Source organism: Mauremys mutica, chromosome 3 (assembly GCF_020497125.1).
Source record: "Mauremys mutica isolate MM-2020 ecotype Southern chromosome 3, ASM2049712v1, whole genome shotgun sequence".
NCBI classification, from domain to species: domain Eukaryota; kingdom Metazoa; phylum Chordata; order Testudines; family Geoemydidae; genus Mauremys; species Mauremys mutica.
Window position 1 is genome coordinate 117,374,758 of NC_059074.1, and position 23,768 is coordinate 117,398,525.

General features: G+C 39.0%; 1 protein-coding gene across 1 annotated transcript in view; it reads right to left on the minus strand.

Annotated features, from left to right (window-relative positions):
• Window positions 1–13,028: 13,028 nt before the first annotated feature.
• NOX3 (NADPH oxidase 3) overlaps window positions 13,029–23,768 on the minus strand; it is a 47,473-nt gene continuing 36,733 nt past the window's right edge. The window contains exons 12-13 of the mRNA XM_045009410.1: window positions 17,384–17,508; window positions 13,029–13,208 (exon numbers count right to left, since the gene is read on the minus strand). Coding sequence (XP_044865345.1) covers window positions 13,082–13,208; window positions 17,384–17,508 — 252 coding nt within the window. The 3' untranslated portion in view covers window positions 13,029–13,081. The remainder of the gene's footprint in view (window positions 13,209–17,383; window positions 17,509–23,768) is intronic.

Below are 23,768 nucleotides of genomic sequence, written 5' to 3' on the forward strand. Positions count from 1 at the left end.
GAGGAGAGGCGGAGGTGAGGTCTGCCTCTGGGAAAAGGAGACAGGCCAGCCCCTCCCGGGCCTCCTTAGTTCCGGCGCCTGTGGAGCCAGCCAGTTCTCTCCGTCACTCTGGGGGCGGGAAGAGCAGCAGCTGCTAAGCAGAGCCGCTCCTTCAGGCTCCAGAAGCAACTGCTGCTCTTCCCGCCCGCAGTGGCCGAGGCCAGTTACTGCGGGTAACCAAACTTTTAGCGTCCAGTCAGCTGTGCTGAGCAGTCGCTGTCAGTTTCCCTTTTGGACTGGACGTTCCAGTCGAAAACCTGGCAATTCTAGTACCAGCACAGGGGAACCTCTAGAAAGGATTGTGTCCCAAGGTTCCTTTGGGATGTGTAGCCTGCTCCTTTGAGTGTGTCAGGACTGTTCTGCAGGCCAGTGTGGATGAGGGTCGAGAGCCAGGCCCTGTATTCTCCCAACCTGCTTTGGGGTGGTGTGTATCCATACAGCATATGGATGAAGAAGTCATTGCATTCCCCTGAGTGTATGGACTGAGATTATATCTGACTTTAAAGTGGGATGTGAAAAGGGGGGGCTCCTTGCACTCCCCCTGTTTCTGCACATCTGTGCAACAGCCAGTCACAATCTGGCCTTGAGGGTATAAAAGTGTTAAGCAGTTTGGGGTGTTTGAACCTAGCAGTTACTCATGGTCCACTTTAAGAGAACTCTCTAGAAAGACATTTTTATGGCAGTAGAAGAGTACAGACAGTGAACTTTTTAGCTACAATTGCTCTATGCCTTTTTAATGCCAAGTGCAGTACAGGAAAAATGATTCTGTGAGCTTAAGCTGCTATCTTCAGCATCCCAGAAAAATTTAAAGATGCAGAATGGAAAAACTGTGAAGAATACATGCTGGAGGTGTCTGGTCTGGCCACTGGGTGCCACTCTTGTTTCATGTTAAGTGAACACTACAGTCTTCACCAGTGAACAAAACATTTAAATAACTACAGATAGTGGAGTCAGACTGCCAGAATATTAATATTGTACCTGGAAATAAAAGCAGAAGGTCAATGAAACAAGCCTATAGTGAAGAATGAAGGCAAATGTACTAAGCAAAATTGAAAGTATAAATCTTGACTAACAAAGCTGAAAAATAAATGTAGTTAAATACATGAATAGATAGGTTGTTAATCACAGCTCTTCTAGATTTTGGAAGCTTTCAAGTAAGTTAGGCCAAAATTTACTTTTTGCTAAAAAGGAGCAGAAGGAGTGCTTACAAAACCTAATATAAGTAGAAAGGATTTTATGACATTTTAAAATTTCAGTGTAAAGGTTGTTTTGTTTTTAATTATATTGCAATTTTGGAACCCAAAACTTATCGATATTGTGCTAGGGACGAGAATTAGAAAGTGAAGTAAAAAAAATAAGCACACTGTATAAATAATGAAAAGGTATTATTCAAGTTTTTATACACCAAGGTGTTTTCCTCAGAAATACATGAGGTTTATTTAAAGATATTGGACCAGCTTCTCAGCTAGTGTAATGTTCCATTAAAGTCAATGGACCTATGCTGATTTACACATCAGCTACACTAATTTATTTTTTAAAATCATGACTGCGTCTAACTATCTCTTAAATAAAAATCCTTGTCCTAAAATCCTTGAAAATATCACCGCACTGCTGTAGTTTACAATCTGGCCTTTTTTAAGACTGATCCCAGTGCATTCAAAGAGTCAGCTAGATGGTGATAAACTAATATAATTCTGACTTTTCATCTGACAAAGCCTTGTCGGAAAACTTAAAACACACAGTTCTCCTTAAAGTGATTGCAGACACAGTGAGTCAGACTTGTAGGCAGGGTGGATAAAAATCAATGATTTAAAAAAAATAATCAAAATCAGATTTTTTTAATTTAAATTGGATTTTTTTGATAAAATGCTTTTTGAGGAAAAAACCTATCTAGAGATAGTTTTAATTAAGATACATTATAGCACAAAGATATCTCATCATGGAATAGGGATTATAAATTCTAATTCTATAATATGAGACAATATATTCATGTAATGTTTAAGAAAAGTTTTGTAAATGAGTTCCAATCATTCATGAATTAGGGGACCCAGTCTTATGAGGTTCCAGGGGCTTCTGTATCGGTTATTTAGGGTTAATCTTTCTATCTACCCAATGGGATTCAGTGCTCGGTCTAGAAGATACCATCAGAGATGCTTAGTTTTGCACTTCTCAAACTGTGGATTTGTGTCTCCAGAGATAACATGCTTGTTAACAGCAAAAATGTTTTTAAATAAATAAATAAATAAATAATATATAACAGTGAAAAATAACAGACCTCAACCCTATTGTCCCTCTGCAAATTTGTGTACATAGAGTCAATCCCTTACCTCTCTCTAAAAGTGCAAAGTTTCAAAAAGTTCAATGAATAGAAGATTGTTGGGCGTGGAATAGATCTGGACAAGAAGTCTGGAGATAAATGTGAGAAGGGAGGGACAGGCAGTAGAAACAAAAGTGAAACTATTTGAGCAGCATATTCCAGAAGTCTTGAGGTCTTTCTGAGTATAGCCTTCACTGATTTGAGAATTACCATACCATTCTCTGACTAGACCCAGTTTGGGAATAAGAACCATTCAAGAAATATATATTTGCTGATGATGTTTTAAACAGAGTCACACCAGTGAACTGGTGGAAGTCACTTAAGCACTTGGATTCAGAGACTGTTGAAGTGATAATCTCACTTTTAACAGCAGTAGCTTCTTCTGCTGGTGTAGAAAGAATATTTTCTTCCTTTTTCTTCCTTTGGACTAATTCATTCCAAATTGTTTGGGACCTAAAAAAGCAGGAAATATTGTTTTCCTTTTCCAGATTATGAACGAACAGGAAAATGAAGGTGAAGATGACTGAGATAGCTGCAGAAGCCAATATAGTCGATTTAATTTTTTTTTTATTTAACTATTTTAGTTAAAAAGAATTTTAACAAAAACAAACCTGATTTTAAAAATCTTGAATGTTTAATTAAATTCAAAAATTCATATGCTTGTTTTGTTAAAATATTGTATGTTTGCATTAAAAAAATAACGTTGTTATTTTAGTTAAATAAACAATTTAAATGTCTGGTGATGTTCTCCTGCTAATACAGCATGGCAAGAAAATCCTCCAAATAGTAATGATTAACCTGTTGAACTGGAGATAGTTCACCTCCCAATGACTCCATAAATATCTGCTTCAATTACCTTTGGTAAATGAAATAACCAATCATTCATTTTCTGATATAGCTGTAAAACTAATCTGAAAAGTTTTCAAAATAAATCACTTTAAAATGTATAGTGTGTACCTTCTAAAAATGAAACCTACATCTATCTCTGAGTTGTGAAGAATATGTATTAAGGTTCTAACAACCAACAAGAATGCACTTGGATGTAGAAATCCATGATTAAATCAAGTCTTCCTGACTAGTGATTTAAATCATGATTTAAGTCAAATTGATTTAAATCAAATCCACCCTGCTTGTAGGCTGGATAAACACTGTTCAAAACTGGTTTGAAAAATTGCATTTCAAGCTTCGAAGAATTGTTATTATTATTATTGTTTATTATCTGTATTGTGGTAGCATGAAGGAGCCGACGTCATGGACCAGGATCGCATTGTGCTCCGGGCTGTACAGAGCAAAATGATGGTCCATGTTCCAAAGAGCTTACAATCAAAGTGTAACACAAGAGGCAACAGATGGATAGAGGCAGATTGTAGAGCACAAGGGAACAATGAGACAATATTGCTCAGCAGGATAGGCAGTGGTCTCCACCCACCAGAGGCTTTACAACATTATCAAAACACTTTTGTTTTTTGCCTAAATGACATTTCACTGAAATCAATATAATTTTGAAACAATTTGACAAACTGGCATTTTTGATTAAAAGTTTCTGACCAATACTCAGAGAAAATATGAGAGTCCTAGAAATTAGAGGTGGAAATTGGAGGTTTATTGGGAGTGAGAACAAGGTTGTATCCTAAGTTCTATTCTGTAGTTTGTCTAGTCCTATTTGTAATAACTCAAGAAACCATGCTTCTGGAAATTCCTTATTAGGATATTTTCTCTTATTTTTTAGCCTGAAGTGTCCTTTTCTCAGTTTCATTCATTTCCCCTCATTATATTTCTTGGACCTTCTTAAGTTATTATTATTCATTATTTGTGTTACCATAGCACGTAGGTTCTATTCATGGACAAAGACCCGATTGTGCTAGGTACTGTACAAATACAAACAAAAAAAGATAGTCCCTGTCCCAAAAAGTTGACAATCTACATATAAAACAAGAGACAACAGATGGAGACAGACTGACAGGGCAGGACAAGGAAACAATGAGACAATCTTGGTCAGCATGACAGGTAGTGGTCTAAGCACACCAGCAGCCTAACTGTTGTCAAGTTTTTTGTAGGCATCACAGCAAAGTAGGTTTAAGGAGGAATTTGGAAGAGGAAAATGCGGTTGCTTAGATAATGAGGTAGCTTTTCGGATGTTTTTAAGGAGCTCCTACCTAGCATGAGAAGCAGCATGAGAGAAAGCACTGAGGCTCTTGTTTGAAAATTTAACATTTGATTAGTAGATGAGAGTTGATAGGTAGGGTAGGGATAGGCTGTGAAGGGCCTTGGAAGAGAAGAGAAGCAGTTTACATTTGATGCACTAGAGAAGAAGGAACCAGTGGAAGGATGCAAAGAGAGAGATGACTGTACTCAAAGCGACAGCTAGGAAAATTATCTTTGCTGCAGCTTTCTGAATGGATATGAGTGAGGTAAGATCAAATTTGTTAAGTCCAATTGAAAGTCTATGGCACCTAGGCTTCTAAGTGAAATAAGCACTTTTGAAAATGGGATGTAGGCCCATATCCTCAAATGTATTCGGGTGCCTACTTCCTATTGATTTCAATAGGAGTTTGGGACCAAAATACCTTTGAGGATCTGGGCCTTGAGCACTTTTGAAAATTTTACCCTTTGTACTCTCATGTACTGAGGAAAACTCCTGTAATATTACAAATATAATATGACTCAGCTGATAACAGTCCAATAAAGTGTTACTAGCAGGTCTTGTTTCATAGTCAAATATATTTAATAGGAATGCAAATTAATTAAAGTTACATGGAATTTCAATTGTTGATCACTAATCAGCTAATTTTTCTGTTTTAATTCTTGGTCTTTTCCCTTACCATAGAAGGATTTGAATCATGTGCTGAATCCTTTTAAAGTGACTGGGTGGAATTTTAAGTGGCAGCATACTAAAAATTAATTTATCTGTGGAACTACTATCATTTTGATGGTTCGGGTTCAACCCTACAATGAGAGCATCAATTAGCTCCAGTTCATGAAGCAAGCTTTCAGTAACTGGATTCCCAGATTGATAATGTCTCATAGCATAGTTTCCAATCCTCTGTTGAACAATTTGCCCAAGTGCTTCATGACTTTGGCAGCCAATGGAATTTAATTTATGTAGTAAAGTATGAGGGCAGATTTGGACAAGGGAAGTACTTCACTTTTTTTGTAAATTTACTTTATACACAGAGAATTTTGAAAATTGATCGCTTTTCTCAGACGAGCTTTGGATTTCTCTGTGTAAACTAACACCAGTCGAGAGAAGTAAGATATCTGCATAGTTAAGTGCCTTATGTTCACCCATCCCATTGCAACTACCGTTTTCTGATTACTTCTTGAAGAAGTAAAATGTGCTAAAAATGCCCCCATTAATTGTATAGAAAATAGTGAGTGGAATGAGGAAGGATGAATTTACTGATGTAAAGAACAGTATCACAGATACAGCATTAAATATACTTTCAAGGCAGGACAATAACCAAATACCATCAGATGGCAGTTGTACACTCACTAGCCTGGATTTCTACACAGCCAGTAACAGAGGTGATAAAGAATCAGGATGAAGACTTTAAACCTGGTTCAGATAGGATTTATCTTAAGCTGTTAAAGGAGACTAAACAAGAGATGAACAGGAGATCTACATCTGTAATCTTGGAAAATTCTTTAAGTATGAGTGAGGTAAGAGAAGTCTGAAAGCAAGGAAATGCACTGCAGAAAGTATCAAGAGTCATAAAGGGGATAAGTGCATCCCAGGAAACTGAAGCAGAACATTATTTATTTACTTAACTCTATTCTTTGCCATTGTATATTCTCTACATGAAATATTTAAAAAGAGTGTTTCATCCTGTAGAAAACTCTCTGATATACCATACATAAAAATTAAACCTCAGCTATCCTGATAGTGCTGTGCTCTGAAGCACAGGGACTGATCCTGCTACCAGTTAAGCCACTGAATGTTTTACTATGCCCTTTGCTGGAAGTATGAGCTGGCGCCAAGTCTTGTTCCTGTTTTCTCATTAGGGTAAAAAGTGCCAGGACAAAAATCCACGCTCAGGTGTTTGGATAATATTGCTTATTAAAGACTTTTAATAAAGACTGTTTCTTTCTCTCCCCATCTTGGTTGTTCATTTTTAATCCACTTTGTAATATTCTAAATCTATTTGTCTCTCTATATATCTTATTTTAACTCATAATCCCGCTTAGAATTCAGCCCATTTTTAACTATTGATGTCATTAAAAGTTCTGTGTATTTCTCTCAGTTACTTTACTGAAGAAATCTATTGTATGTCGCAGCATCTACTTGGCACGGAGGCATTTTGTCATATACGTACATCTGTTTATTAGGAATCCAAAATATTTGCCATTAAAAACATCTTAGCTGCTGGGCTAAGAATAGATTAGGTTAATGGTAATATAGTTTCCAAAAATGGCTAAAATTGGTGAGATATTTAAGGGACAGATTCAGGCTGACTCTGCCAAGGTGCTCAGGCAGGGGAGGAGAGTCATAGGCCCACCCTTACACTTCTGGTGAGCAGAGTCAGAAATAGAACCCAGAAGTGGAGCTGAGCCAATGATGGAGTTTTTGTTTTTTTTGGCAATTTAGAAAAGCAAAAATAATCATTTGGGGTCAATCAAAATGATTTGTTTTGCTTAAATAGAAATGTTTTGTTTTAATTTTGTTCATTTTTTAAAAATTGTTTTGAAATAAAATTAAAGGAAGGTTTGAAATGTAATATCATTTCAAACCACAAGGGCAAAACGTTTCATTTAAAAAATGTCAAAATTAAGCATTTCAACTTTTTTCTGATTTTGTTTTGTTTTGTAATAGAAACAATTTGGCAAAATCAATGTACATTTATGAAATATTTCAATGTCACTGAATTTGCATTTTTCACCCCCCAAAAAAGTTTTATCTGAAAAACGTTGCCCTGATTTACCCAGGAATCCTAACTCCCAGTTTCCTCAGCAAAAGAGCCTCTTGTTTGTGCATCACTTTCTGTGAGCTACGTAGGGCGGTGATCTAGCATAGCACTTAGGCATATGCTTAACTTTAAGCATGTGACTAGTCCCATTGGAGTCAAGAGGACATACTGACCATTGAAGTCAAGGGGACTATTCAGATGCTTAAGTGCTTTGCTGGATCGGGGCCTAGAGCAGTAACTTTGAATTCTGTATATATTTATGTCCTTCCCCAAAGAAACATCTCACTGCTTGTGGGCTGCATTATTAATCTTTACGTGTATGTATAGGAATAAGACAACCGGCATGTAGCAAAGCACTAAGATATTCATTATAGACAAATCTGACCATTTCAGTCATTTGAACTAAATTCAATTTTTCTCTTTTTAAAAAAGTTTAGTGTTTGATATTTGTAGAATATCATTTGTGCTGATGTTGATTAATGGTACCAAATTTTACTGTTCTCACTTGGACAAAACTCCAGTTAATTTAATTGACTAAGCTCTTATGCACTGATCCTGCATAATGCGGAGAACCTTCAATTTCTTTGGACTTCCTGTATGTTCCATTAGCTCAGCACCTCTCAGAATTAGATCATTTGTTCATAAACTGGTTTGAGTTCCTTGCGTGAAAAGTTATTCGTAAGTAGAATGTATTATACTATTATAACATATTTACGGTAATATATATAGATTCCCTATTTTTATGTGATTACACTCCACCAGCCATACTATGGAATGTCATCTTTTGTAATGATTATCATACCTACCATAAAAAATAGTAATAGTACAGTCCTTTAGAAGAAATGGCATACTGGATTGTCTAAACTTTCAAAGGCCAATCCAACCAGATCTAGTTATTTTGCACATAGTTTATATTCAAAGGACTCCATGTGTTGACCAATATCACAGCATATATTTTTGTTTGTTTCATCCTTTGATATTACGTTCAGAGTTGTCAAACTGTGCATTTTAACTATTATCCTCTTGTCTGCTGAGTAAGAAATCTTAAAAAAAGGATTTTAAATGGCTGGCAGTGCATTTGTATGCATTCTACACAGCCTTCTGAATTTTTCACTGCTACATGAACTCAGAAAATTGCATGGCTAGTTTATTAAAATTAATGTGCAATGGTGGTTGTTCAATGTAGACATTTTTACATAAATGGCACATAGTCTTATAGTAATGTATAATTAATGAGTGTTCTGTGTTGCAGGACTGATCAGGTATCAATGGCCTTTTTAATTTGAGGTTTTTCTTTTTTTATCTTAATCAATTTTTTACGATGCATGAGTGAGTATTGTCCTCATGCTAATGGGCATTGGCTTCAGTCAGATACTGTGCAGGCAGGGGTTTTGTGCTACTTCTCACACATGTTCTTGCCAAATGTACTTCAGTTTTGACCCACAACTCTTTTGAGTTCCCCTTTAACTGGGAATGCCCACCATGCCAACTTACATGGTGGTTTTGTGAGATGCTCAAAAAGGAACTAGTATGAGATCATTACACTTGTATTTGACTTGTCAACAAAGGCAGAATTTGTAAAAAGTTTTTTTTAATAAGAATAAATATTATTTGTGAACAGATATTCGATATGCATGTCAAAAACTAAATGGCTTTTTGCATGTGTTGTAACTGCCATCCACATACACCAATGTTGGCAAAAATATGTTTATTTATGTGATGACAGTACTAGAAATTGTATTTCCTTGATTCTTTTCTGTGCCACACTCAACAAAGGTATTAGGCCAACATTTTCAAACTTAGGTGCCTAAGTTGAAGGTACTCAACCACCTCTGAAAATCAGACCACTTAAAGTATCATTATATGGTCCTAGCTATGTAACTTTAGGCATCCAAGTTTTCAGATTTTGGCCTTTAATATTAAAGAATAAAATTCTAGATAAGCAGTCAAGAAGGACTAGCGATGATCCAATAAAAGTATAAGTAGGATCACTGTTCAGATCCCAACCTTGAGCCCTGTCTCTACAGCAACCCCCTATGACTATAAGGATATGTCTAAACTTTGAGCTAGAGGTGTATGTTCCAGCCTGGGGAGACATACCTGTGTTAACTCTAATCAAGCTAAAAAAGTAAGAGTATAGCTGCAGTTGTGTGAGCAGCAAGATGGGCTAGCCATCAGAATATGCACCCATGTGAGATGCTAGGCACATACTCATGGTGGCTGGCCCCTCCCACCACTCATGCTGTCAGGGCTACACTCTATTTTTAGCATGCTCTATTTTTAGTCACGCCTCCTTGCCCTTGTTGGACCTGCTCCCAGTGGAAGGAGCATTCAAAAGGGAACATCCTGACTGAGGAGGAGAATGGTTGTGTGCAAAAGCCTCCTGCCAGGAAGTCGCTGGGACTCCAAGCCCTTGGGGCCTACCTGAGCTGCAGGAAGTCAGTTGATTACAGGAACCAAAGGGGATGACTTGCTGTTACCAGTGGAGGAGCTGTTGGAGACAGAGCAGAGCCCATGAGGGAACCCATGTTTAACTCTGGAGGGAATGGGATGAGGGTAGGAAGCGACCCAGGGAACGTGCCTGGGGATATTTGGACCTGAACCCAGTTTCAGGGCATCTGGTTTTGAAGGGCCCTGGGTCAGAACCTGGTGGAATAGTGTGGGCCTGGGTTCTCCTACCCTCACCGCTCTTGCCACTGGATGATATTGCCGTTAGGCGAAGCGGCCTCTTGGACTCTTGCCACTGGGTGATACTGACTCTGTGATATTGCCACTAGACAAAGTGGCCCCTGCAATCCCCACTGTTGGGCATTATATCCCAGAGCATCATTACTTGGCAGCACTGTTGTCCCAGTACACCCAATCTGCACTCCCCAACAGTATCAGATAGCATATTTATAAAGCTTTTAAAGAGCTTGCCTTCACTAGGAAAACAATTGTATTTTCAAAACATGTTAACTAACCCGTGTTAGTCATCATGTATTAAAACCATAGCACAGACAAGGCAATTTGCATGTTAACTTGTGTCAAAATACAAATTTCCTGCCTCTATTAGAGTTTTAACATAAGTTAACTAACATTTTAGTTCACGTATTCTGAAAACACTGTTTTCCCTAATGTGGACAAAGCCTTGCCCATGGAGAACATTGCTCAACTCCCCGTTTTTAATCTGAAGATTCAGAATTGCAGAATTTCTGGGGCAGAGAAATGATAAGGGTCACCATAAGTTACAAATGGAAGAAGAGCAGCTGGATACTGCTATTTGCCTGAATGGGCCTAAACTCATCTAATTTTCAAAACAAAGCAGGTTTGTTTCTAATAAGTAGTTGGATGGGTGACAGTCTGAGAATGCTATGCTTTCTAGGCTTGTTGCTTTTTTGTAACAAGCTGTAACTTCTTCAGATCTCATAAGCAAAGCAAGTTTGTTTATGGCCTGTATCTGGGTGAGACACTTCCAAAGGGAAAATAAAAGTCTGTGGACTGCACACATCTTCTATGCACAAGAGTGCAGCTGCTAGAGTCCATCTCTTACAACACTGCTTTTGGCAGTTATGGTTTCACTTCTCTTCTCATCACTTTGTTTTTCATATTCACATTCACATTCAAGTAATTTCCACTAAAAAAACTGCAATGCACGGTTGAAAAGAGCAACACAAATGTCAGGTAACAGTCATTTAAAACTATCGCCTTTCCAGGACAGCTCTCTTTGGATAAACTTCAATAAATTCTCCTGCTAATCTGGACTATCTAAACCTTTTGAAAGTCCCATTCTTTTTTGTAGTTTATAATATTTAGTTTTGCCCAAATACAGCACTTTATCATACCAGAATGAAAGATGGAGGGGATCCCTTATAATTATACAGTGTATATAATGTGATGGAATGCAGTAAATTTGGCAGACCCTGTTTCATCTTTTGTGTAAAATGGGACAATTTTCACTACACAGTTTCCATTGCACAGAGGATTTTTTGAGGAAAAAATCCCAGAGCATGTAAAATCATATATTCTAAATTATACTTATTGATGAATACAAGTGCACATTTTAAATTCTTATGGTAAATCTGTTGGTAATGTTAATTTTATGGTAAGGTCCAAATAATTAATCTGTAGGTATGGGATTCTGATTACTTGATTGACTGTCACATTAGACAGTATGAGATGAGGCTGTGCTGTTTTGACTATATTTTATTTACTACTATTTTTCTCTACAGTCGTGATCACTTCCCACTGAAGAAGCTGAATGGACAAATCCATGAAGACATGTTTCATTTTCCCTGACAGCAGATTAGGGTGACCAGATGTCCCGATTTTATAGGGACAGTCCCAGTTTTGGGGTCTTTTTCTTATATACGCTCCTATTACCCCCCCATCCCCTGTCCTGATTTTTCACACTTGCTGTCTGGCCACCCTACAGCAGATGTTTTCATACATAAACACAATAACAGAGTAATTACATATACATTCACATTATTATAGCGGCTGTGTGCTCAGTGCTACTTAAAACAAGGCACTAAGCCAAATCTTCCTAGTTTCCATTTTGATTTAAATTATATTCATAATAAAGGGATTTTCATTCAACCTAAATGCAGTTTCATTCTAGTCTAACAAACCTTCTCACTTTTTATTATTATTATTATTATTATTATTATTGTTATTATTCTTTTCCTTTTATTCTAGGTCACTCAGCCCAGATACAAGTGAAATTCTCCTCTGGTGGTGATAACAGTGATGCTACTCAATGAACTATAACAAGGGCTCTAAATGCATCTCCTGTAGCATAATCCACAGTGATTTGCAAAAGTGGGAATAAATCAAAGCAGTGAAGAGATGCCACATTGAGCCAGAAGCTAAATGTTACATCTTGTTGCATGAAGTAAGGGAGAACAGATCCTGTTTTTCTGGTAGCACAATATCTTTGTGCTTGTTACCTCAGATCCAGCCCCATTAAAACAATCATTCAGAATCTACAGGAGATTGTCAACGCTTTCTTTCATGCAATGGCAGCTGATATTGGTGCTTACACACATTCCTCATTCCCTTCAAGATTTTCAACACACAAAAAAGAAACTTAATTTATAGTTAAAAAATAAGAGTCAGCTTACCCTGAGGCTCATCACTGGCACCAGGGGAAAAAAAAAAGATAAATGCCTCTAGGTGAACTGGCAGCGATGCTAATTCTCCACTCACTTTACCGCTACACTATATGCACCACATTAATCATTTCACAGACATTTCAGAAAACTTGCACTATTTTCAAATAAAGATGCATCGTCTTCAACTCAATAATAATACAACTATATCTTGTAGCCCCAGCTTAGTTCATACAAACTCCATCCCCAAACAGGAGATTTATAAAATATTTCTAAAGTCCTCTGGGATGTAATTTTTATCCTTATGTGTTTGTCTATATAGTTTTGTCTTCTCTAGTGAATATTTTTCCATGTGTTTGTACATATATAATATTGTCATTTGTCTTATTCAACTGCTAACACACTTGGGATGTTTTCTGCTTCACAGTTTTATTGCATGGATGGGTAAATGCATTATATGATCCCTATGAACTGTGTTTTACACCTCAGTACAAATCTAATATATTTTTTGCTTTTGTTTTTTTAAAATAGAGCATAGCTGCATCTTCTACTAACTTATGTAAATTCTGTGGGGATTTCATGTTTTTAGTTTTAATTTTTTTTAAAAACTCTGAATTATAAAGACACTTGGGCCCAGATCCTCAACTATATTTAGACCCCTAACTCCCACTGATTTCACTGAAAAAGCATACAATACAATGATATCAATTATAAAATTTCAAAAATACTGTTTAGAAACTTTCCTTGTTATAGTGAAACTGAACACCCCTAGGATCAGCTGATGAATACAAGTTGCACCTCTTTTGAAGGATCTTGGAGAGAGCTTTGGGTCCACAGAAGAATACACCGATGCTGTTGCTGCAGCAATAACAAAAAGATAACAGAACAAAACAAATAAACTACATCTTTTGACAATCGTCAGTTTTGTTTGAATCTTTAAAATGGCCTTTTGACAAATGCATTTTAAAAGTTTTGCCCATGTTCATTTCACAAAGTATTATTTTATAACTATCTTTATTTTTAATTCTTCTTTAGTGTTTTTACATTTTATTACAGTGTTCAACGTTTTTAATTATAACTCTCTGTTTTCACATTGTCATAGTTTTACAAAAAAAAAAAAAACCTACTCCATGGGCTGAAATTTTCCATTTTTTGTCTCTAAGTGGAAGTATTTTAAAAAAATGCACAAAATCCCTGCAGTTATTTTTGAGTTCTATGAAGATGAAAAAATATACATTTTTGCCCACAGACATAATTTAAAAGTGGCTGAATTTTGAAACTTGACATGTAAGTAGTCCTCATAGATGAATAAGTGCATGCCCAAGTTTGCAAATATCTAGGCAATGATGTTTACAGATAATAGAAAAATAGCTATTTTCTGCACAATAGAATATATCATTGTTTGCGGGTTTGCTTTTAAAAAGACACTGCACATATCCATTAAATATATAAAGTACACACTCATTAGCTGTGCACCTACTGGAGTAAATTTTCAGAATTTGTGCCATTAGAGCAGGAAGCTAAATCTGCAGCAATGAGGTACAACTGATGTTTGCTCCCAATAAGCTTTCTCAAAGGAAAGTGCAAATGAGGTTCAAGTGAATTCTAACCACAAAAACAGTGTTGCAGAAGTGTTAATACTGTACCAAGAACATGTGCCCACCACTGAATTTCAAAAGCACACCTATGCCTAAGTGGGAACTGGAGTTCCAAAATGTTTGCACCAGCAATTGCACCTATAAGAGCTTGGAATGGCTAAGAATCTGATTGGCTGCTGCTGCCCCTGTCTCTAGCTGGACAGTCCTAGCTCTGTACTCTGGAGCAGGTGTGAATGGTGGATTCATGGAGTCATGTAGTACAGCAGTTCTCAAACTGTGGGTCAGGACCCCAAAGTGGGTTGCAACCCCATTTGCCAGGGCTGGCTTAGACTTGCTGGGGCCCAGGGCCAAAGGCTTTGGTCCTCCGTCCAGCGGTCATGAAGTAATTTTTATTGTCAGAAGAGGGTCGTGGTGTAATGAAGTTTGAGAACCCCTGGTGTAGTAGATACACCACCACTCTACTCCATCTGCAAAGAGACTGTGCATTGCAGAGAAGAGAGCCCATGTGGACCTGGACTCAGTGGTATACAAGGGATGTAGACCCTGGACAGGAACAGCCTTAGTCATTTTGCTGGCCAGGTCAGAAAACATTTTTGGCACCCACTCTCCCCTAACAGTCAGGCAAAGAAAATCTAAAACACGGTTGGCCGTTCAGTTGGGGAGGGGGAGCCTAGCAGTCCAGTGTCCTCTGGAAGTTGTTATAGTGCCCCTGGAAGCTGGTGCCCAGGGTGATGGCCCTGTTTGTCTGCCCCTAGAATCAGCCCTTAGTCTGGTTACCTCATGAAATCCAGCTGCCCCTTTACTCACACACAGCAGAACCATGCCAATTCCTCTGCATCCTGAACCATCTGCACATGCAGAGGGCATGGAGGAGGGGCAGTTTTTGCCCCATACAGGGCCAATAAAATGTTTCTCTCATGCACTTTTTCCTTTAAAGAGTTCACATTTGACCTTAAATGTATTAACTGAGGCTCATAAGCAAATTCATAGATTCATAGGGACCACTGTAATCATTTAGTTTGATCTCCTGTATAGCACAAGCCATAGAACTTCCCCCGCAATAACTCCTTTTGAACCACAGCATATCTTTTACAAAGAGATCCAACCTTGATTTTAAAATTGCCAGAGATGGAGAATCCACTATGACACCTTGGTAAGTTGCTCCAATAGTTATTTACATTCACTTTTAAAAATTTACACCTTATTTCTAGTCTGAATTTGTCTAGCTCCAACTTCCAGCCACTGGATCATGTTATACTTTGCTAGACTGAAGAGTCCATTATCAAATTTTTGTTCCTCTTGTAGATACTTACAGACTGTGATCAAGTCACCCCTTAACCTTCTCTTTGTTAAGCTAAATAGATTAAACTCTGTGAATCTCTCACTATAATGTACGTTTTCTAATCCTTTAATCATTCCTATGGCTTTTCTGTGAACCTTCTCCAATTTATCAACATCCTTCTGGAATTGTGGACACCAGAAATGGACACAGTATACCAACAGTGGTCATACCAGTGCCAAATGCAAAGTTAAAATAACCTCTTTATTCCTATTCAAGATTCTTCTCTTTATGCATGCAAGGATCGCATTATCCTTTTTGGCCACAGCATTGCAATGGGAGCTCATGTTCAGTTGACCATCTGCCATGACCCCGAAATCTTTTTCAGAGTTGCTACTTCCCAGGACAGAGTCCCCCATCGTGTAAGTATGGTCTACATTCTTTTTTCCTACCTGTATATATTTACACTTAGCCATATTATTTGTTTGTTCTCAGCTTACCAAGCAAGCCACATCGCTCTGTATCCATGACCTATCCTCATCACCATTTACCACTCCCCCAACTTTTTTATCCTTTGCATACTTATCAGGAATGATTTTATGTTTTCTTCCAGATTGATTCCAGGTTGATAAAATGTTAAATAGCACAGGGACAAGAAATGATCCCTGCGAGACCCCACTAGAAATACCTGCTTGATGATGATTCCCCATTTACAATTACATTTTGAGACCTATCAGTTAGCCAGCTTTCAATCCACTTAATGTGTGCCATGTTAATTTTATATCATTCTAGTTTTTTAATCCAAATGTTGTGTGATAGCAAGTCAAATGCCTAATAGAAGTCTGTTACATAAACACTATTAACTTTGTCAACCAAACTTTTAATCTCATAAAAATAGATCTCAGGTTAGTTTTACCAGATCTGTTTTCCAAAAATCCATGTTAATTGACATTAATTATATTACCCTCCTTTAATTCTTTATTAATTGTGTCCTGTATCAGCCACTCCATTATCTTGCCTTGGATCGATGTCAGACTGACAGGCCTATTACGACCAAATTCATGTTCCTAAAACTTCAGTGCTGGATTCTTAAGAAAGCATCACGACATTCAGGACTTTTCACCATCACCTTCTACTCTGTGCATGAAAAGCAGCACAGAAAGTGTCTTTCTTGAAGATTTTTCACTTCACAACTATATTTTGAATATTGTCAAACAATAAAGTTTAGACTGCAAGTTAAATTTGACTGCAAGCCTAAAATTTAAAAATATGATTTTGTAGTAGCAATATTTAACAAATAATAAAAAGGAAAAAATTATATTTTTTATTGTCAGCCCTTTGCCCATTTCTTAATCTTCCTTCTTATTTCCTGATTTGTATTCATCTTTACCTCTATCAATTGGTTTCTCTATTACTGTTATTTTTTCAATTTTATGGTATTCTTGAAGCTTACTCTTTTCTCTCTTCCCCTTCTAGCATTTTAGTTTTTTATTCATAAAAAAATGTTTTTCCTTTTCCTTTCTCAACCCTTTCTCCTGAATGAGGCCTTTAGCTTGCATTAACAGGTAAATATTTGGAAATGGAAAAGAATCACAAAGATTCCAGAATTTTCTGGTGATGAACACAAAAATATTTCAAATTCTTTCTTCAAAGGCTTCCAGGAACAAAGAAGCTTTTCTCAGACCACTAGCAAATCCACCAGGTTCAAATGAACTGTCTTTGCCAGCAGAGATGAACTAATGACAGAACAGCACAGTCTTACAATGGTAGCCAAATATGTTGGGAGAACAAACATATCCTTGACATCATAAGAAAAAAAAATCACAGTTTATCTCTTTAATAACCATCTTCAAGGGAAATTAATGTTACTTTGTCCTTTGTGCAGAACAGTAATTGGATTGTGTGTTTCAATTATATCTGGCAAAGGCCAGGATATTGAAATATTTATAAATATTAGATTTTCTTATCCAAAAATTAGATTTTATTGGCATTCTCTTTCTGAGATTTCTTCATTAAAAGCTTCATTAAACATAAATCTTCTTTCCACATAGCAAGAAACTAAATTATTTTAAAAGGGTCATTTAAAAAGATTTGCCCTCCCACTGTTTATGTTGAGAAAGAGTTACATAATAAGGCTAGAAGCTAACCTGCCTTACCTAGGATGATTTTCTGCTATTTGCCTGAACTCAGTGTCCCAATTCGGCCTTCCATAGAAGGTCTTCTGTCTCAGACCAGTAATTACATCCATCTTTTCATCATCATGTAGAGCTATATGAGTAGCCTAAAGCAAAATGTACAGCAAGACAATAGTTTTAGAATCAATAACGTATATGGAGAGTAAAAAGTAAAGCAAAAATACTGTCTCTGAATAAAAGGTGGAAATATATATTACTGGGGGGGTGGGACTTATAATTATCATCAGAGGGCAGCACTCTGCCCCTAAAGAGAAAGCATACTGGGGGCAGAACAATATTTTCAAAAGTGCCTAAGTGGCTTAGAAGCCTAAATTCCATTTTCAAAAGTAACTTAGGTACATGGGCACCTAAGTCCTATTGACTTTCAATGAGACTTATTCCTAAGGCCCTGATCCTGAAAGGTATTTAGGTGCATTTGAGGGTCTGGGCCCAGGTCACTTTTGCAAACATGGACTTAGATTCCTAAGTTTCTTAGCAGCTTTTGAATATTTCCCGGTAGTTAAGCGGGTGATAACCATTTTAATGTTGAAAAGAAATGATTTGGGAAAGGAAAAACATAAGTAGTGAAGTAATGGTGATTTTTAAATAAATATTAGAAATTATATGCAATATAGGAATTCTACATGTATCCAGGATGTGTGTACTTTGAATTTTCAGTTGCTCACAGAGCAGGAGTCAAATTGGGTATGCACAAGTGGTGCACAACAGTCTACCACCCCTTTTATTTTTGTATTTGCCTAGAAAAGAACCTGCTTAAATATTCTGAACAACATTCCACCTCATACTTTCATACGGCATATACATACCATCATTAGCGGTGGCCAATGCTTTACCAATAGCATACTCTATGGTATCAGACAAGCAGCAATAACTTCCCTTTGTTAAGTTGATAAAGGAAATTTACTTGCAAGTAATTCTGCTTGCCATTTTCATTCCCCTTATTCCCCCAATAGTCTCCTTTCAGAAAACATTATTGCACCACCCGTAAGCAAGGAGGCAAAGAACCAAAGTTGATATTGAGGATTATCCACACCCATTTTAACCTCAGTTGAGAAACTTCCAGAACAAGTAAATGGATGTATTTTCTAAACTTGATATATAATAACCCATCTGTCCAATGCTCTATGTACACAGACTAAGCTCCCCAAGGTAGGGACCATTTCTTCTTGTATGAGTGGAAAGTACTTAGCACATTGTAGGCATTATAGCAAACCAGTACATAAATAATAAATCAATTAACAAGACCATGTTAATTGATATTGCCATACCAGCAGAAGAAACAAAAAAGAAAGAGGAAGAGAAATGGAAAAGTATGAAGACCTCGGCCACGAAGTGGAATGATGATAGAAAACAGAACAAAGATGATTACAAGAGCACTTGGAGCAGTCCCTCAGGGTATGAATGAGCAGCTCAGGAATACAGTAGGTGTGCAAAACATCACGATTAGTGATCTCCAGAAGCCAGTGCTCGTAGGCTTTGTGAGAATATTAAGGAAAGTCAAAAGAGAACCAGTACATTGGAGCCCCTAAAATGCAGAAGTTCTGTGCACAATTTAACAAAACTTTTGACTACCCAAACCTACAGAGTCAGTTTGTGGTCAGGATTTATTGGTGACTCATGGGAATAAATTTTTGATGGTAGCTTTCCCCTCTTTATACTTAAAGATCTTGTATGTTGTGAAGGTGAAAAAAATCCCTATGATGTCATACTGAGGGATAATAATAATAATTATTATACTGTAATATAATTAACACTATTATAATTAATATATATTATTATTTGATCCAACATAGCAATGCCTGTGTTCCTTTTCTCCTAAATAATATACAGGATTCTTATATGTAGACAGAAATAAGGCCTTTTTTTTTCAAGTTACATGCACAGAAATGCAGTTATGTGCATAATTTGCATGCAGATTTACTCTCTCTATAGGTTCTTATATTGCACCCATCACTGCATAGGTATTTAAAAATCAAACATAGAATCTCTCTCCATTTTCCTCCCTCTGTAAGTAGGAGTAACGTGTTTGTTTGTATTATAGACTATTATTATTATCCTTGTGAAGAATTATTGAAGAAAAACTAAGTCAAGAAATTTGTTTGGAATTTAGTTCTGAATGTGGTGTGACCTGTGGTCATTATCTTTTGCAGGAGTGGATTCCATAGTTTGGATCCATCCCTTGTGAAAGTTCCCTCTCTTGTGCTCACGAGTCTCCTCTATTTCTTGACAGCTTCAGTGTTCTGGTGAGGCGTAGCAGTCACAGGAGGTCCTGCTAGCTTGGGCCAATCTTATGGAGGGCTTTGAACAGTGTTTTTCAAACTGGGGTCACCACTTGTGCAGGGAAAGCCTCTGGTGGGCTGGGCTGGTTCGTTTACCTGCCCTGTCCGCAGGTCCGGCCGATCGCGGCTCCCATTGGCTGCAGTTTGCCGCTGCAGGCCAATGAGAGCTGCTGGAAGTGGCGGAAAGTATCTCCCTCCGCGCTACTTCTAGCAGCTCCCATTGGCCTGCAGTTGCAAACTGCGGCCAGTGGGAGCCGCAATCGGCCGGACCTGCGGACGGGGCAGGTAAACAAACCAGCCCGGCCAGCCAGGGGCTTTCCCTACACAAGTGGTGACCCCAGTTTGAGAAACACTGGCTCTGAATATCGTGGTAGAGGACTTGAACTGGAGTCTATTCAGTGGAGAGCCAATGCAGGGACTGGATGATTTGCTCATGGCCAGCTGTGCTGCTCAGCAGATGGTGGCTGCATTCTGCACTAAATGGAACTTTTTCAATATTTGTGACTTCAGTCCTAAGTATAATGAATTACAGTAATGAAGCCTAGATGTCTCAAATGCATTGCCAGGACCGGGTTTGATATCTTGAGGCATAGTTTCCTGACCAGCCACAGATGGAAGAGGGCTTGTTTGCCACCATATCTCTATTTGGCCATCCAGTGGCAGAAGAATCGATAGGGACATCAAAAATGAACAAATTTAACAGTCTGAAGGCATATGCCCTCAACAGAGGGGAAAGAAGTAAATTCTCCAAAGGGATTCTTGCTTTCTGAAATCATCACCTTCATTTTGCCTAGGTTCAGCTTCAGTCAACTACTCTTCATCCAAATGTTGTTCTTGGCCAAATGCTGGGGGATAGCCTGGAGAGAATGCTGGTTATGTTCTATGTAAAGGAAATGTAAACCTTGGTGTTATCTGAGTATTGCTGGTATTTAAGCTAACACAGTCTCCACTAGTTGTTTCCTAAAGATATCAAGTAAGATAGGGAGAGGTTTAAGGCTTGTGGGATTCCACATGTGAGAGCTCTGGAGGTAGAGGATCTATTACCAATTACAACCATCTGTGTTTGGTCTGAGAAGAAGAAAGCCATTTCACTGTACTTCTTTTCACCCCTGCAAACTTTTGGAGGGGGGATAATAGTAGTTGGTGCTCAGTGGTATCACATGCCACAGAAAGGTCCAAAGGTCCAACAAGATGTCCACCTCTGTCTATGAGCTGGTGGTCACTCACGAAAGCAAAAATTGTTTGTTTCTGTACCATGTTCTGGCGTGAAGATTCAGGATATTGGCAGCTGGTGAGTGATGGTGACCATGTGTTTTGTTAGCTTCTTGATTAGCTTGTTTAGAAAATCTTGGTAGTCCATCGATCCGATGATGACAAATCTGAGCAAATCATCTATTATTGGTCTCATGGTGTGCCCTCTGATGGCTGTACAAGCCAATTCTAGAGGTGCACAATTGGCTGCAGATGGTGCATGGGAAGTTCGCAGTCAGTGGGTTGTGCACTGCTGGTGCTCTGTGACGTCGTTCGCGTGCCTCTTGTAGACACCGGCTGCGGTCTTCCTCAAAGGCTATACAGGTATTCCTGACTGTTGCACGCCACTGTGTTCTGTCGCTGGCGGTGTCCTCAAGGTCCCTGGGTTTGATACTGCTATACTGCAGATTGGCTTTGATGGTGTCCTTGTAACGTTTTCATGGACAACCTATATGCCGGATGCCCTGGGAGAGCTCACCATAGAGAAGCTGGCGGGGGATTCTGTTGGCATCCATGCGGCTGACATGACCGGTCCAACGTAGCTGTGACTTCATGATCATCATTTCGATGCTTGTCATCTGGGCTCTCTCGAGGACCTCAAGATTGGGCACTTTGTCTTGCCAGTGGATCTTCATGATGTTGCGGAGGCAATGCATGTGGAATGCTTCGAGCTGCTTGATGTGACGCCTATATAGTGTCCATGTTTCACACCCGTACAAAAGAGATGAAAGAACAGCAGCTCTGTACACAAGCAGTTTTGTTGACATCCGGATGTTGTGGTGGTTTAAAACTTTGACACGCAGATAGCCAAGTGCCTGGCTTGCTTTGGATATTTGTGCGTTGATCTCATTATCCAGTTATCCATCACTGGATATGACACTACCCAGGTATTTAAAGTTCTCCACTACTTTAAGCTGAGTGCCATCAATGGAGATACTTGGGAGAGAAGCATTTGATCCAGGTACAGGTTGATGGAGAAATTCTGTCTTTCCGAGGCTGATAGTTAGTCCGAAGAGTTGTGAGGCCTCGGCAAACTTGTTGACAATGTGCTGAAGATCATTTTCAGTGTGAGCCATGAGGGCACAGTCGTCGGCAAAGAGTGCCTCAAGAAGGAGTTTCTGCACTGTCTTAGGGTAGGTCTATACTCACCGTCCGGGTCGACGCGGTGAGTTCGACTTCTCGGAGTTCGAACTATCGCGTCTAATCAAGACGCGATAGTTCGAACTCCCCGTGCGCTCCGGTCGACTCCGGAACTCCACCACCGTGAACGGCGGTGGCGGAGTCGACCTTGGAGCCGTGGAGTTCGACCCCGCCACTTCTGGACGGGTAAGTCAGTCGAACTAGGGTACTTCGAGTTCAGCTACGCAAATAGCGTAGCTGAACTTGCGTACCCTAGTTTGACCCCCCCCTTAGTGTAGACCAGGCCTTAGTCTTTGCATTCAGGTGACGGAGGTCAAAAAGTGAACCATCGTGCCGGTATTTCAAATATATACCTCGATCCAGATCTTTAGAAAATAGATGGTAGATAACAGCCTGTGAGTTTGCTAACATTGAGCAATGGCTTATTTAATATTGGTCAAACTATTGCATGCTTCAGCATGGGAAGTGGATTTTTCTCTCCAAAAGAAGTTTTCACAGTCTCTGTTAGATAACTAGTATAAGACAGAGGTTCTCAACCTTTCTGGGCTCACGACCCATTTGTAAATGTTTGTGGCCTGTCACAACCCAGTAAATAGTATGGGAATAGAGGTCCTGGAGTGGTTTCGGTCAGGTCCTGGCCCCTGGGGGAGTTTCAGGGTTCTCAGATTTCTACTGCATTAATAGTCCAAAGTGACTTAAAAACTATCCCCAAAGTAGCCCAATCTATTTATTGAAACAACATTTCAAACAAAGTGGGAGGGTGTATGGGGGGGGAGGGGGATGGAGGTGTGCTGGAGGGAGTACCTAAGGTCTCACACACAAGGTGGGGGGGAGTGTTGCTCTCTCTGGCTCCCTGTCATGGTGGTAGGGTAGCTGGTGCAGGCCTGGGACTCAGCACCAGCCCATCAGTCAATGACTCTCTGCGGGCCTTTCCCCCTCCCCAAGGTGGGGAGCTGGGGCCTGGTCCTGTCACCCTCCTGGCCGAGCTCTGAGGCTCTGAGGTGAGGAGGTGGCCCAGTTGAGAAGTACTTGTCGTCTCCGCTTACCTGTTAGGCTGGCCAGTTACCACAGAGTGGTGGCTCCTGCAGCTCCTGTGCTGTGGGGTTGGCTGGGCTTGTCTCTCAGCTCTGGGCATTGCAACCTGTGGGGTTGCAGCACTGCTCAGGTTTGGCCCTACCCTGCTGACTGGACCACATGACCCTTTGAAACATTCTGGCAACCCAGTTCTGAGTCCTCACCCATGGGCTGAGAAACTGATGTAAGAGGCTGTTGGACTATGTGTGTGTGAACAACTGCACAAATACATTTTGAAAATCAATCCCATAATGTTGAAAGCACCTCAAGTCATTACCTTTTAAATAATCCCTGAGGGAAAGTGGGAAGGAATTAAGATGAGAGAAGAGCAAGGCTACAAGGAAAGGAATGACCTGTGGTATATTTCCTCTTTTTTAATCCTGTAAGAGTCCTTTCATTAAATGGAAAGAACAAAAAGTAAGAAACAGGATGAGAGGTTTTCCTTTCCTGCATCTAATGTGACTTGACTGACCAATTAATAAAGCAGAGCGAAAGAAAAGACCAATTTGGGGCTAAATAAAGAGAGAAGAAGCTGAATGAGCCTCCTTAATCTAAGTAGCATGCAGATCTCAGAGTGGGATCTATCAATGAAATTTAAAGTT